The following is a 13,759-nucleotide window of genomic DNA, read 5'->3' as shown; positions in this document are numbered from 1 at the left end:
CAAATAAATGTGTATACATGCTGCTGTCTTTCTGTGGTGTTTATTATTTTTTTTACTTCAAAGTTGATCTGTAGGGAAATTACACAGTTAAAATTCAGTTATTTTATGTTGCCTGGTAAAACATTTTGTTTTGTTGAGCCGCTCTTGTCATCCAGCCACCCTGCCAGATAGCGTAACTAAGTCGGTGAATGCGCTTTTTTCACTGTCGTTAAACAGTACAACTTGTTGTGATGTTTTTTTTTTTTTTTTTTTCTAGTCTGGAGTTGAGCTTCAAGTAAAAACCCGTAATTTTACGTATCTAGATTTCTTTACTGTAAATCCCAGGACACAGGGGATCTCCATATCCATTATAACTTTGTTGCCACCTTCAGGTGATTGGATATTTGCTTTCCGGCCACCCTTCAGATCGATAGCCGGTATTAGGTGCCGATATTCTTCACGTTTAAAGTTTTTATTTTGTACTCTGTCCTTTTTCATTTAACCCTTTTTCTTTTTTTTTTTTTTTTTTTTTTTTTTTTTTTTTTAACCCCTTTTTTTTTTGCTGTCAAAAGCAATGTAAACATCCCTTGTGACAGTAATAGGCAGTGACAGAGATACTCTTTATGGATGGATCTGGGGTCTGTAAGACCCCAAGCCCCTCCTCTGCACTTAAAAGCATTCAAAACGCCAGGTTTTGGTGTTTTGAATACTGTAATTTTTTTAAATCTGGCGCATTTAGGGCTCCAGTAACCGAAACTGATGTCCTGACGTCGCTTCCGGGTTACTATATTGGAGAACCGATCAAAGCCGATTCTGGCTTTTTTCGGATCTTCGGCCAGCCGGCGTACGTGCCAGCTGGTCTCTCAGGCCTCCCGGTGGGATGGAAGACCCAGGCGGAGCAGTAGGAAGGGGGGACATCCCATCCAGCTGCTTGTAAAAACAGCCGAGAGGCTGCTTAATCGCATTGGTTGTGTAATACAAGAAAGCCGACCGTCTGCTCTAAAAAAAACAGTACCCGGGGGATGTCTGTAGCTGCAGGCATCACTCTGGTACAACCACTTAAAGCAATATCGGCAAGTTTGTGGCCAATACTGATACTTTAAAAAAAAAAAAAGTGAATATCAGAGTGAAAATTGGCCCCACCGATAATCTATCGATCCCTAATCGCCTCTCCTATTTAGGCAAGGCTTCAGTTTTTTTTTTTTTGTTTTTTTGTTTTTTTTTTAGGTGATGGTCGTGTCTATGCATTCTCTGTACAAAAATAGCTGGCTTCTCAAGAATTCCATCTGGCACTAGTAGACTGGCTCTTCGAGATCCATTGCCTGCAGCTTTCCTACGCCCAGAAGCAGGGTACCTAGACCCGACACTGGACATGCAGGGATGGCCTGTAAGGCTGGTCAGCATGGAGCTCTGATGGAGCTCTGCAGAATGTTGTCTTGTGGACTGGTAGGGGGTCCCGTAGCTGGAATGCTGAGTACCCTGGGTAGTCCCTGCTTACAGCCCCCCTTTATGCTCTGGTGACCCCCCCCCCCCCAGGGGTGACAGGAACAGTGTGTGGCTCTAATTGATTGGGCTTCACTGAGGGCTACATGTCGATATACTCCCTTACTTAGAGTGAGACTCAGTGCCAAATGCAAGGGAAAAGAGTTTTTCCCGCCCCTGCATTCACTCAGTCAGTTAAGACCTTGGTCACATGCACACTACATACAGCCAGTGTCCCCACAAGTAGAGACGCATAGATGGATGGATGGCCCTAACCTTCCTGTTGTAAGGTCTGATTTTTACATCCTTTGTACTGTTGCTGACTTTAACGACATGGCTTTTGAGGTCTGGGTCCTGAGAGACAGGAGATTCTGATTCGGTTATTCCTACCTTGCTAGGCTAGGAAGGCAACTTCAAGGAAGATTTACCACAACCCAGAAATCCTGTTTTGCTTGGTATGAGGCTAGGGCAGTGATGGTGAACCTTGGCACCCCAGATGTTTTGGAACTACATTTCCCATGATGATCATGCACTCTGCAGTGTAGTTGAGCATCATGGGAAATGTAGTTCCAAAACATCTGGGGTGCCAAGGTTCGCCATCACTGGGCTAGGGGATTTCATTGAGTTTTGCAGGCTACTGCGTGCGGTTCTATCCTTTTTTTGGTTTGTTTAGACCTGTTGGCTTGTTGCCCTTCCCTCATATTCAGTGATTTGGGCTATCGCTAGCATAACGAAGATCCCGTGTCCTGTGATGTGCAATAAAGATGGGATTTTTGGTCTATCTGTGAAAACCAATCACGGGACACTGACACTTTCCTACATGGGAGGGGATATGCCTAGGAGGGGGATTTTCTGCTTTATTTATTTTCTTTGCTAGTGTCCAGTCACTGAAGGTGGCAGCATAACCATCTCATGGATATAAGGATCCCCTGTGTCCCGTGATTTTACGGATAAACCAAAAATCCCATTATGTGTACTTTTTCTTAAATTGTGAGCTACATAATGGGGGAGGAATTGAATGTACAGGGTATCCAGCTTATCTTAAAAGGCCCAAAACCACACTAAGTTTATATAATCCTCTTTTTTTCCTAATGCTAGGTGCTACTGTCACTGTTTTATTAAAAAAAAAAAAAAATGCTGGCTTTACTTGATATCAGAGCGCCGATCGGCCGTCACGTGACTCTCTGCCTCTCTCCTCTCCCCTCTCCCTGCCTGACAGCTACAGCGGTCGGGTCAAGATCTCCTCGCTGACGTCCGTCAGGAGGGGAGGAGGAGAGAGTCGGCTGGTCACGTGACGACCGAGCTGCGCTCGGAAATCGGGTAAAGCCAGCATTTTTTTTTTTTATCAAACAGTGACAGGAGCACCTAGCATTAGGGGGAAAAAAGGCTTATATAAGATATATTAAAAGGTTTTTCAGCAGCAGTAGGGGAGGGGACGGGCACCTGACACAGGAGCAGGAAAGGAGGGGGGAGGAGGACAGTGCAGGGCTGCGGCTCAAAGAGGCACGTACACTGAGCACGGTGTCAGGGCTCAGCAGCCATGATATACCGTGGTCAGTTTAGAGGGAGGGCAGAAACTGCCAGGATCAACCAGATATTTCGGGTGATACAGTGGGCCAAATTACACAGCACAGGCACTGTGCTATGCAACATGCTTTAAAGGAACAGGGTCTTTTTTTTTTTTTTTTTTGGGGGGGGGGGGTAACAAACGCTTTAAGTTTGTGTTGTCACAGATGTGTTTGTGTGTTTTTTTTTTTTTTAAGAATAAGCGTGCACTAAGAAACAGCTGGATACAAACAAGAAAAGGAGGTTTTAGGCGCAGAGGCTTGGTCATAATACCTAATATGCAAGAAATGTAGTTATAAGGTATAAGCCCATACAGTCCAAAAATGTCCAACGCACTAGGGCAGGCTTCTTTGTGGAGTTTAGCAGACTCTGGATATATACAGACAAAAAAAAAAAAGAGAAGCGCCTCCAAGCGCAGTAAGAGTGTATTTTAATAAACCCCACAACAGGGCTACCTACAATGGAGAAAGCCGGCCCGAAGTCCTTCCTGAAGCGGGTGGAACACCGCCAGGACCAGAATGCAATGCCTTTCGGAGCATGTGCTTTACCACATAGGGGCATGCATGCTCCCTTTTCAAGCCTATTTTTTACAGATCTATTTGTAAGTAGCCCTGTTGTGGGGTTTATTAAAATACATCCTCTTACTGCACTTAGAGGCACTTCTCTGCTTTTGTTTTTGACTAAAACAGCTGACTGCACATTTTTCTCTTATGTTACAAAAAAGTATTAGAATTACAGACTATATATAATTTAGATATTTTGTGTGTAGGTGATGTGCTTTATGGATAAATGGAGGAAATCGTAACACGTTTTGCAGTACAATGTAACAGTTAAACATTATTTTAATGTTTTACAGAGAGCTGCTAATATGATCCCTGCTCATGACAGCCCTTTGGCAGCTTTAGCGTTTGATGCAAGTGGCACAAAACTAGCAACAGCATCAGAAAAGGTAAGTCCAAGTTTTTCCTGTCTTAAAGGCATTGTACACTTAACCACTTGCCACCCAAGCCAATTCTGGCTTTTCTCTCCTACGTGTATAAATCATCATTTTTGCTAGAAAATTACTCAGAACCCCCAAACTTTTTATATAGAATATAATTTTTAGCAGAGAGCCTAGGTAATGGCAGTCATTGCAATTTTTTATGTCACACAGTATTAGCGCAGCAATTTTTCAAACCCTATTAAAAAAAAAAAAAAACCTTAAACACAATATTTACTCCAATTTTTTAATATAAAGTGAAAGTTGGTGTTACGCTGAGTAGGTAGATACCAAACATGTCACGCTTTTAAAATTGCGCACACTCGTGGAATGGCGCCAAACTAGAATACTTAAAAAAAATCTCCATAGGTGACAGTTAAACATTTTTTACAGGTTACCAGTTTAGCGATACAGAGAAGGTCTGGCACTAGAAATATTGCTCTAGCGCTAACGATTGCAGCAGTATCTCACGTGTGTGATTTAAATGCCGTTTTCATACGCACCCTACCTATGTTTTCGCTTCTGTGTGCATGGGGCACTTTACATTTTTTTTTTTTTTTATTATGATTGTTTATTTTATTATTTATTTTATGTTTATTTTTACACATTCTCTTACACTTTCTCTTATTTTTTATTTTTTGATCACTTTTATTCCTATTACAAGGAAATGTAAACATCTCTCCTCTATGCTGGAAAACCTGCGATCAAAAAACAATAACATTGGTCTCAGGCTTTCTAGCAAAAAAAATGGCAGTGTTTACATCTGCCAGAGCCGGAAGTCATGACGCCACTTTTGGCTTTCGAGGGTCATAGAGATGGCTGGGGACCATCTGGTCCACAGCCAGCTCCATGGTAAACCGCCGGCGGATTCATTCTCAGTCTCCCTGATCGCATGGGAGAGACCAGAAAAGCACCAGAAGGTGGCAATAAGGGGGGGGGGGCATCGCGTCCCATCCCGCCGCCTGTTAAAGCAATCAAGCGGCTAAACAGCTGCTGTGATGGCTTTTACAATGTAGGGAGTCGCCAGCTGAAGAAATAAAAAAGATATCTGGATATGGCCAGTAGCTGCAGGCATCATCCAGATATCTTTACTCAAGGTAAATGATGCCAAATGTTTTTGTTGTTTTAACTAGGTATTCGTGTAGGTAAATTTCCCTGTTCCCTTTGCTTTACCTTGTAATGACGGGCTTACATGTTATGGCTGCAGATAGTAGTGTTATGGCTGATCGATTTCCCCAAATCATGTCAATGCTTTGTGGCAACTAGCCTGTCCCTAATTTCCATAGGGGCGAGTCAACTTGTCCAGTGCATACTTTGCCATCCATTTTGTGCCACATTACATGTGCGGGAGTGCTAATGTGAAAAAAAAAATAGTGTCTGTGATTTCAGATCAGTCAGGTGCTGATTACTGCACCTGCACAGCACTAGACTGAGAGACCCAGGGATTGTGGTGTATATATAGTTTCTTTGAAGGAAACCAGTTCTTACACTACAGGCAGAGGTGCAACCTGTGCAGTGCCATGTGACATAGTTCTACACAAACTAACTGCTGACACAGGAATGTGAAGATTTACTCTACTGCAGACAACAAATTACACCATTAAACTACATGATCAATGTACATATGTAGGTGAAAACACAAGGTGAAGAAGGCAGGGAGATTTATGATGTCTTTAACTTTTGTATCCATTTTGCAGTTGTCGATTGCTGATCTGTAATTCTAGAGTATACAAACAAAAAGATAATTTAACAGTGTTAACAGTTGTTTATCCATGTTCCCTAGAATTGCTACCATTATAGCATTAGAGATCCTAGAGAAAGAAATATCCTGAAGGATGTTTGCATGATATAAATAAATGGGGAACTCACATGAAATCCGCAGTTTCTGCCTATTGACATCAGCAGGTGGTTTGTGTTTTATGGCGTTCTCTATCCCCAGGCTAATGGTTATATTGACTAACTTACAGCTATACAGTATAAATTGTATATACACATACAACAGGTGTGCTACCAGATAGATAATTTAATGAGTGCTAAAAAAACAAATGTGAACAATCCAAAGGCAAAAAATGGATTACATGTAAAGTGCACTGTCAACTGAATGAATTGATGAGTGTTGAAAATCAAATTTCTCTTACGTCCTCCGACAGTCCCCGCCTCCTCTAAGTCCTCACTGTTGGGTATTGTCTTCCTATCCGTAGGAATAGCTAGGCATATAGACTAGTCCAAAGACAAAAGGCATTAGCATATACACACCCATGGGGGCTGTCCCATCCGGTCAATACCTCCCCTGCATCACCACTCCCAACTCAGTTTTAATTTGCCTAGCGTCAGGAATAGTCAGGCTTCCCTTGTGCTGGGGCTTCAGTCTCAGCCTTCCTAATCTTTTATTTGATTTTCTTTGAAAATGTCAGTTTTTTCTTTTACTTTACTAGCTGTTTATTTTGTCAGCTTCTAGTGTTAGTCTTCTCTTCGGATGAAGATGGATCATGCGGTGCTGGGATTCGGACTGACCGCCCTGGTTCTCCAGAGCACAAGGGTCAGATGGACCCCCAGCCCGCCATCGAGCGTTCAGCTATGGTTCGCCCTGGCATTATGAACGACCCATCCCTGTTTGCTACAGGGATGCAGCCGTGAGGTGGCTACCTCACAGGACTCGTCTGCGGTGCTGCAGCGTCATGTCCCTGGCTCACGGCACTCCCTGCCAGATGAGGACAGAGGTTTTCCGTGCATAGAGGCTCCCCACGCCATCTGGTACAGGTAAGTACTTTTCTGTGTGGGGCTTCTGTTTGGGGTGACAGTCTGTGTTGCTGTATGTTCCCCCGTGTCTGTGCCTGTGTGACTCCCTGTGCGATCCCTGCGGGGTTCGTTTGTGCAGACCTGTATGTTGCCTTGGGGGTCCCTGTCCCTGTGTCACCTTAGGTGCATGTTGGGGGTGCAGACGTTTGTGCGTGTGCGGCGACCGCAGCGGTGCATTTTCGCGCGGTCCGCCATCTTTACTGTGGGCACACATGTATAGCTCCTCTGGGGCGATCATGCTTGTCATTTTGGCGCCATCCGCCGCCATTTTGTGGGCGGTGGAACGATCGGGTCAACGGCCATTTTGGCGTAGCCTCCAATGCATCCCTATGGGGCAGCCATTTTCCCTGGGGTCTGGCTTATAGTCCAGCCCTCTCCAGCAGCACTTCCTTTTCCATCAGCAGCAAGGACACTGGTAGCAACGCTCTGCGGGCTCTGCAGGTTATCCCTCTCAATCTCCCTCTGTATATTGCTTCTGGCTCAGTTTCTTTTCTCCTTTGGGGGTCTTTCATAGCTGTGACAGTAGCGGTGGGCTGCGCACTCCGCAGCGCTATTTAAGGGGACAGTACACTGTTTTTTGCACTGTAGTTTGTTTTTTGATAACTTGAGCCATGGATTCTGCGCAGGTTTTTCCCTGCCCAGCTGAATTTCATTACACTGTTAATGAAATGTGGCGCACGTTAAAACGTTTATTCCTGGTACCTAGTCGGTTCAAATTGCTTTATCCTTTTGCGTCGGCTACGGAATCGCGATGGTGTGTGCCTCCACAGGTGGACCACACTGTGGCTGTGTTGAACAAGGCTACCTTGGTTCCTACTGAGGATACCCCAGTTTTCCGGGATCCCGCGGACCGGCGGTTGGAGTCTCTAGCCCGCCATTCCTATACGGTGGCGGGTTCGTTGCTCAAACCTGTTTTCGCGTCCGTTCTGGTGGCTCAGGCGGTGGCTGATTGGACTAAGATGCTTATAAGCAATCTCGTGTCTGATGACGTGCCGCCTGCCCGACTGGAAATGGTGGATCAGATCCACCAAGGAGTCATGTATTTGTGTGATGCAGCCTTAAATGAGGCCCCCTTGGTGGCTCGCCTCTCTAGTGTCGCGGTACTTAACCGGCGACTGATATGGCTAAAGAGCTGGTCGGCCGACCAGTCCTCACGGAAAACAGTTGCTGATTTTCCCTATGCTGGCTCTCGCCTTTTTGGCGAGGCGCTGGATACTCTGGTAAAAGGCGTCACGGGGATGCAAGAGCACTATGCTGCCCCAGAACCCGAAGAACAAGTCTTTCCGAGGCAAGCGGGGTTCTGCGCCTAGATCCAATCAGGGGTCCTTTCGTGCCTTTCGGAACCAATCCAAGGGCAAGCCCTTCAAGGCCCAGGGCAACCAGACGAAACCCTGGGCGGGTAAGCAGAAGGCCGGCAATGCCGGCTCGGCGGGACAATCCGCCTCTGCCTGAAGGGGCGCCCTCACCCATTTCAGGGGTGGGGGGACGTTTGCGCGGTTTCCTCCGGCCTTGGCTGCTCCGGATTTCGGAAAGGTGGGACCAGGAAATCGTTCGATCAGGTTACAAGATCGAATTCCTTTCCAGGCCGGCGGAAAGATTCTTTCCCTCCAATCTCCATCTTCTTCCAGGGCGTCTGCAGGACTTGCATCAAGCGGTGAAGGACCTTTTTGCTCAGGGGGTGGTTGTCCCGGTGCCTCATCGGGACAGGTTTCGGGGGTTTTATTCGAATCTGTTCACTGTGCCCAGGAAGGAGGGCAAAGTGCGTCCTATTCTGGACCTGAAAGCGCTGAACCGCTTCGTGCGTGTTCGGAAGTTTCGAATAAAGTCTCTCCATTCGGTGGTGGCCTCCTTGAGTCCAGGAGAATTCCTGGCTTCGATAGATCTGAAGGATGCGTACCTGCACATCCCCATTTTCGAGGGTCATCAGCGGTACCTTCGGTTCGCTATCGCAGAGGACCACTACCAGTTTGTGGCGTTACCGTTCGGTCTAGCTTCGGCGCCCAGGGTGTTTACCAAGGTGTTGGCACCGGTCCTGGGCCTGCTGCGGGCCCAGGGCATTGCGGTCCTGGGGTACCTGGACGATCTGCTTCTGAGATAGCGTGCCAGTCAGGACCTTGTGCGTGATCTGTCCATCACGGTACAGAGACGCTCCAGGAGTTCGGATGGACCATCAACGTTCAAAAATCAGCGTTGTCTCCGTCGCTTCGCCTTCCCTATCTGGGAATGGTTCTGGACTCTGCTCAGGCAAAGGTATTCTTGCCTGAGGACAAGCTCCGGACTTTGCGGGACGAACTCGGGTCCCTCAGGGACAATCCGTCCTCGTCACTCAGGACCTGCATGCGGGACCTGGGGTTGATGGTGTCGGCCTTCGAGGCGATTCCCTTTGCCCAGTTCCACACGCGGGCTCTCCAGATGGAGATCCTGGCCAGGTGGGACAGACTTCCTCAGTCCTTGGATCTGGATGTCTCCTTGAGTCGCCAGACCAGATTGGCTCTTCTGTGGTGGATCCAGTCCCCGTCGGTGGCGGAAGGCAAGTCCTTCCGCCCGTTGGTGTGGACAGTGGTTACCACGGACGCCAGCCTGTCGGGCTGGGGTGGAGTCCTGGGCAACCTGTCTGCCCAGGGCACTTGGTCGGAGGAGGAATCCTCCCTCCCGATAAATGTGCTGGAACTACGAGCGAGAAAACTCTGTCTCTTCCAGTGGTCGGACCGTCTCCAGGGCCTGCCTGTTTGCGTACAGACGGACAATGCTACCGCGGTGGCTTACATCAACCACCAGGGGGACACCAGGAGTGCTCGAGCGGCCCGGGAGGTGACCGATTTTCTGTCTTGGGCCGAGACTCATGTCCCGGCGATCTCGGCAGTTCACATTCCGGGTGTGGAAAATTGGCAGGCCGACTATCTGAGCCGCCAGACCCTGGACCAGGGGGAATGGTCCCTACACCCGGAGGTCTTTCAGATGCTGTGTGCGAGGTGGGGATCCCCGGATGTGGATCTGTTCTCATCCCGGCTAAATCGAAAGGTGGGAAGGTTCGTGGCAAGAACGTGCGATCCGTTGGCGGACGCCTCGGATGCGTTGGTGGCCCCTTGGCATCAGTATCGTCTGATGTACGCCTTTCCTCCGATTCAGTTACTATCCCGGTTCCTTCACAGATTGGTCTCGGAACCGCACATGGTGATTCAGGTGGCGCCGGACTGGCCTCGCCGGTCTTGGTACGCCGACATTGTTCACCTGGCAGTGGCGCCTCCGTGGCGTCTGCCTCTGCGGGAAGATCTCCTGTCTCAAGGTCCGATCTTCCATTCTGCTTCACAGTCGCTGGCTTTAACGGCCTGGCTGTTGAGACCCAGGTCTTGGAGGACAAGGGTCTATCCCCTGAGGTTATCCCTACCCTGATCAAGGCTAGGAAATCCTCCTCTGGTAAGATCTATTACCGTACCTGGAAAGCCTATTTCACCTGGTGTGAGTCTAGGGGGTTCTCCCCTCGTTCTTACTCGGTGTCGAGAATTTTGGCTTTCCTCCAGTCTGGAGTGGATCAGCGCCTGGCGCTGGCCACGATAAAGGGCCAGGTGTCTGCACTGGCTGTTCTTTTCCAATGCCCTGTGGCGTCTCATTCCTTGGTGCGCACTTTCATTCAAGGTGTGCGACATCTGGCTCCTCCCAGGAAGGAGCCTTTACCTCCATGGGACTTGAACTTGGTTCTGTCCGCGTTGCAGCGTGCTCCCTTTGAAAACATCAGGGAAATATCGTTGCCTCTGCTGTCGAAAAAGGTTGCTTTTCTAGTGGCGATCACTTCGGCTCGCAGAATGTCGGAGCTGGCGGTGTTGTCTTGCCGCTCCCCTTACTTGATAATTCACAAGGATAAGGTGGTATTGCGACCAACCCCATCCTTCCTTCCTTCCCTCCCAAGGTGATCTCTGAATTTCACCTTAATGAGGACATTGTCCTGCCTTCGCTTTGTACGAAGCCTAAACATCCAAAGGAGATTGCGTTGCATTCCTTGGACGTTGTCAGGGCGATCAGGGTTTACCTGTCGTCTACGGAATCCTTTCGAAAGACGGATTCCCTCTTTGTCCTTCCTGAGGGATCTCGGAAGGGCATGGCTGCGTCCGCAGCAACTATTGCCAAATGGATCAGACAGACCATTGAGCAGGCTTACGCCTTGAAGGAACGGGTTCCGCCCTTCCCTGTTAAGGCGCACTCTACCAGGTCTTTGAGTGCATCCTGGGCCTATTGGTATCGGGCTTCGGTGGCCCAGGTGTGCAAGGCGGCGACTTGGTCGTCGGGGCACACTTTTTCCAAGTTCTACAAAGTAGACGTTCTGGCATCAGCTGATGCTTCTTTTGGCCGCAAAGTTCTCAGTGCGGCAGTGCCATTACTGACCCTTGAATTTTTCTCTGGGTCCCTGGCTGTTGGCATTTGCTTTCCTGGGCTGTTGCTCCTGTTGAGCATTGTTGTTTTCTGTTGCCCAGGTGGTTCTCTTACGGTGCATGTAAGATTCCTTTCTCTGATGTGCGTACTGCGTTGCCTTTTCTACGGTTGCGTCTCCCACCCCTCATGTCTATACTGCTTTGGGACATAGCAACAGTGAGGACTTAGAGGCGGCGACTGTCGGAGGACGTAAGAGAAAACGGAATTTTTGTAAAATCTTACCTGTAAAATTCCTTTCTCTGAGTCGTCCGACAGTCGCCGCCCCCGCCCCTCTTTTGGGGTTCTTGTTACCTACTGCTATGCTACCAAACTGAGTTGGGAGTGGTGATGCAGGGGGGGTATTGACCGGATGGGACAGCCCCCATGGGTGTGTATATGCTAATGCCTTTTGTCTTTGGACTAAGTCTATATGCCTAGCTATTCCTACGGATAGGAAGACAATACCCAACAGTGAGGACCTAGAGGAGGCGGCGACTGTCGGAGGACTCAGAGAAAGGAATTTTACAGGTAAGATTTTACAAAAATTCTGTTTTATATGTGACCAGTCAAAAGTGCAATATAAATTGCAAGTGGACAGTTTGAAAATCAAATTAAATCAAAGAGGAAAATAAAAAAAAAGGTAGAAAACTGTCCAAACAATCTTGTGCCCCTCACCACAAATAAAACCTTTAAAATCTTCAGTAACAGATCAATCAATTATGTGCCATAACAGGCGCATGTGGTGGTGGTCCTCATCCAACAATGAAGCTGAACAGCTCCAAGTTGACAAACCCAGGCAGGCCGTTTTGCATCAACCACATTGGAGGAAGAAAACCGAGGCACACAGTGCCTAGCGAAGTATTCGGCCCCCTTGAACTTTGCAACCTTTTGCCACATGTCAGGCTTCAAACCTAAAGATATAAAACTGTAATTTTTTGTGAAGAATCAACAAGTGGGACACAATCATGAAGTGGAAGGAAATTTATTGGATATTTCAAACTTTAACAAATAAAAAACTGAAAAATTGGGCGTGCAAAATTATTCAGCCCCCTTAAGTTAATACTTTGTAGCGCCACCTTTTGCTGCGATTACAGCTGTAAGTCACTTACAAATCGCAGAATGCACATTTGAGGTGCCATTCATGTGAATTATACTTAAAATCGTGGTGTGGTTCTGCTGCGATTGTCATGCGATAAATTGCGGCAACCCGCATCGCGTGAAGCTTATTGCCCAAAAAAAATTCAGGAGCTACTTTTGGGCGATTGCAGTGCGATTTATCACGCCAGAAACGCAATGTGATTTTTGCTGCCATTTTAAATAAATTGCATCTCAAATGTGCATTCATGCAAATTTGTCATTCACACCTCAGCACTTTTAAATCACAGGCAGATTTGCTCCGATTCTGCCTGTGATTTCAAAACCCCTGAGGTGTGATCAAAACCCCTGAGGTGTGATCATAACCTAAGTGTTGGATGCTGAAGATTGTACCAGCATTAGTAGCTCTGCAAGACCAAAGATTTTGTTTTTAGCAAAAGTATCGCATTTAATTGTTTTGATAAAAGGGTTTTGTTTTGTGTCTTAACTGGGGAGATCTATTTGTCAGGATTTGATTTTCTCTCACTTCCAATCCTGATGACACATGTCACCAGAATTGGGAGTGAGAGAGGGTCCAATCCTGAGTTGTCATTGAAATAATGATGGTAAATCTTCCAGATGGGGCACTTGTTCTGATGCCAGCTGTCTAAAGCCTGATTCACATCTATGCAGCTCTGCGTCTGGCAATTGTGCAGCCACGGCAGCCCATTTTTTTTATAAATACCCCCAAATGACCCCTTTTTTGAAAATGGACATTCCAAGGTATTTAGTAAGGCATGGTGAGTTTTTTGAAGTTGTAACTTTTTCCCACAATTGTTTGCAAAATTAAGATTTTTTTATTTTCACAAAATTGTCTATTACCAAGTTATTTCTCACACACTGTATAGGCATACTTGAAACTACACCCCAAAAAACATTCTGCTGCTACTCCTGAGTATGGTGATACCACATGTAGCCTGGCCCCATACAGAGGCACAACATCTAAGTAGCACCTCCAGGCGTTCTAAGAGCATAAATTACACACCTAATGTCCTGAAAACCTATTACACTTTTGAAGGCCCTGGAGCACCAGGACAGTAATGGAAACCCCCACAAAATGACCTCATTTCGGAAAGCAAACATCCCAACACATAATCTAGGAGGCATTCTGAGTCTTTTAAACATGTTTTTTTTTTTTTTTTTTTTTCCACAAGGTTTTGGAAAATGTGTAAAGAAAATGAAAATACGTGCTGTGGGGTTTTTTTTTTTTTTTTTACACAGTTGTCCATTTAAAAGATTTCTCTAACTCAACACATGTAAATAAAAAGATTAAACCCCAAAATACATTCTGCTACTCCTCCTAAGTATGGCAATACCACATATGTGAGATTTTTAGACAGCCTGACCACATACAGAGGCCCAACATGCAGGGAGCAACGTCAGGTGCTCGAAGGACATAAAATTACAAATTGA

The 13,759-nt window shown here is 46.8% G+C and overlaps 1 protein-coding gene across 1 annotated transcript in view; it reads left to right on the top strand.

The window, feature by feature from the left end:
• Positions 1–13,759, top strand: part of WIPI2 (WD repeat domain, phosphoinositide interacting 2) — a 73,556-nt gene that overhangs the window by 23,140 nt on the left and 36,657 nt on the right. Inside the window, exon 6 of the mRNA XM_082260903.1 lies at positions 3,884–3,976. Coding sequence (XP_082117029.1) covers positions 3,884–3,976 — 93 coding nt within the window. The remainder of the gene's footprint in view (positions 1–3,883; positions 3,977–13,759) is intronic.

The sequence above is a fragment of the Pelophylax lessonae genome (assembly GCF_965119305.1).
Source record: "Pelophylax lessonae genome assembly, chromosome: 6".
NCBI classification, from domain to species: domain Eukaryota; kingdom Metazoa; phylum Chordata; class Amphibia; order Anura; family Ranidae; genus Pelophylax; species Pelophylax lessonae.
The sequence above is the reverse complement of the archived record's forward strand: the minus strand, read 5'-3'. Positions and strand labels throughout refer to the sequence as shown.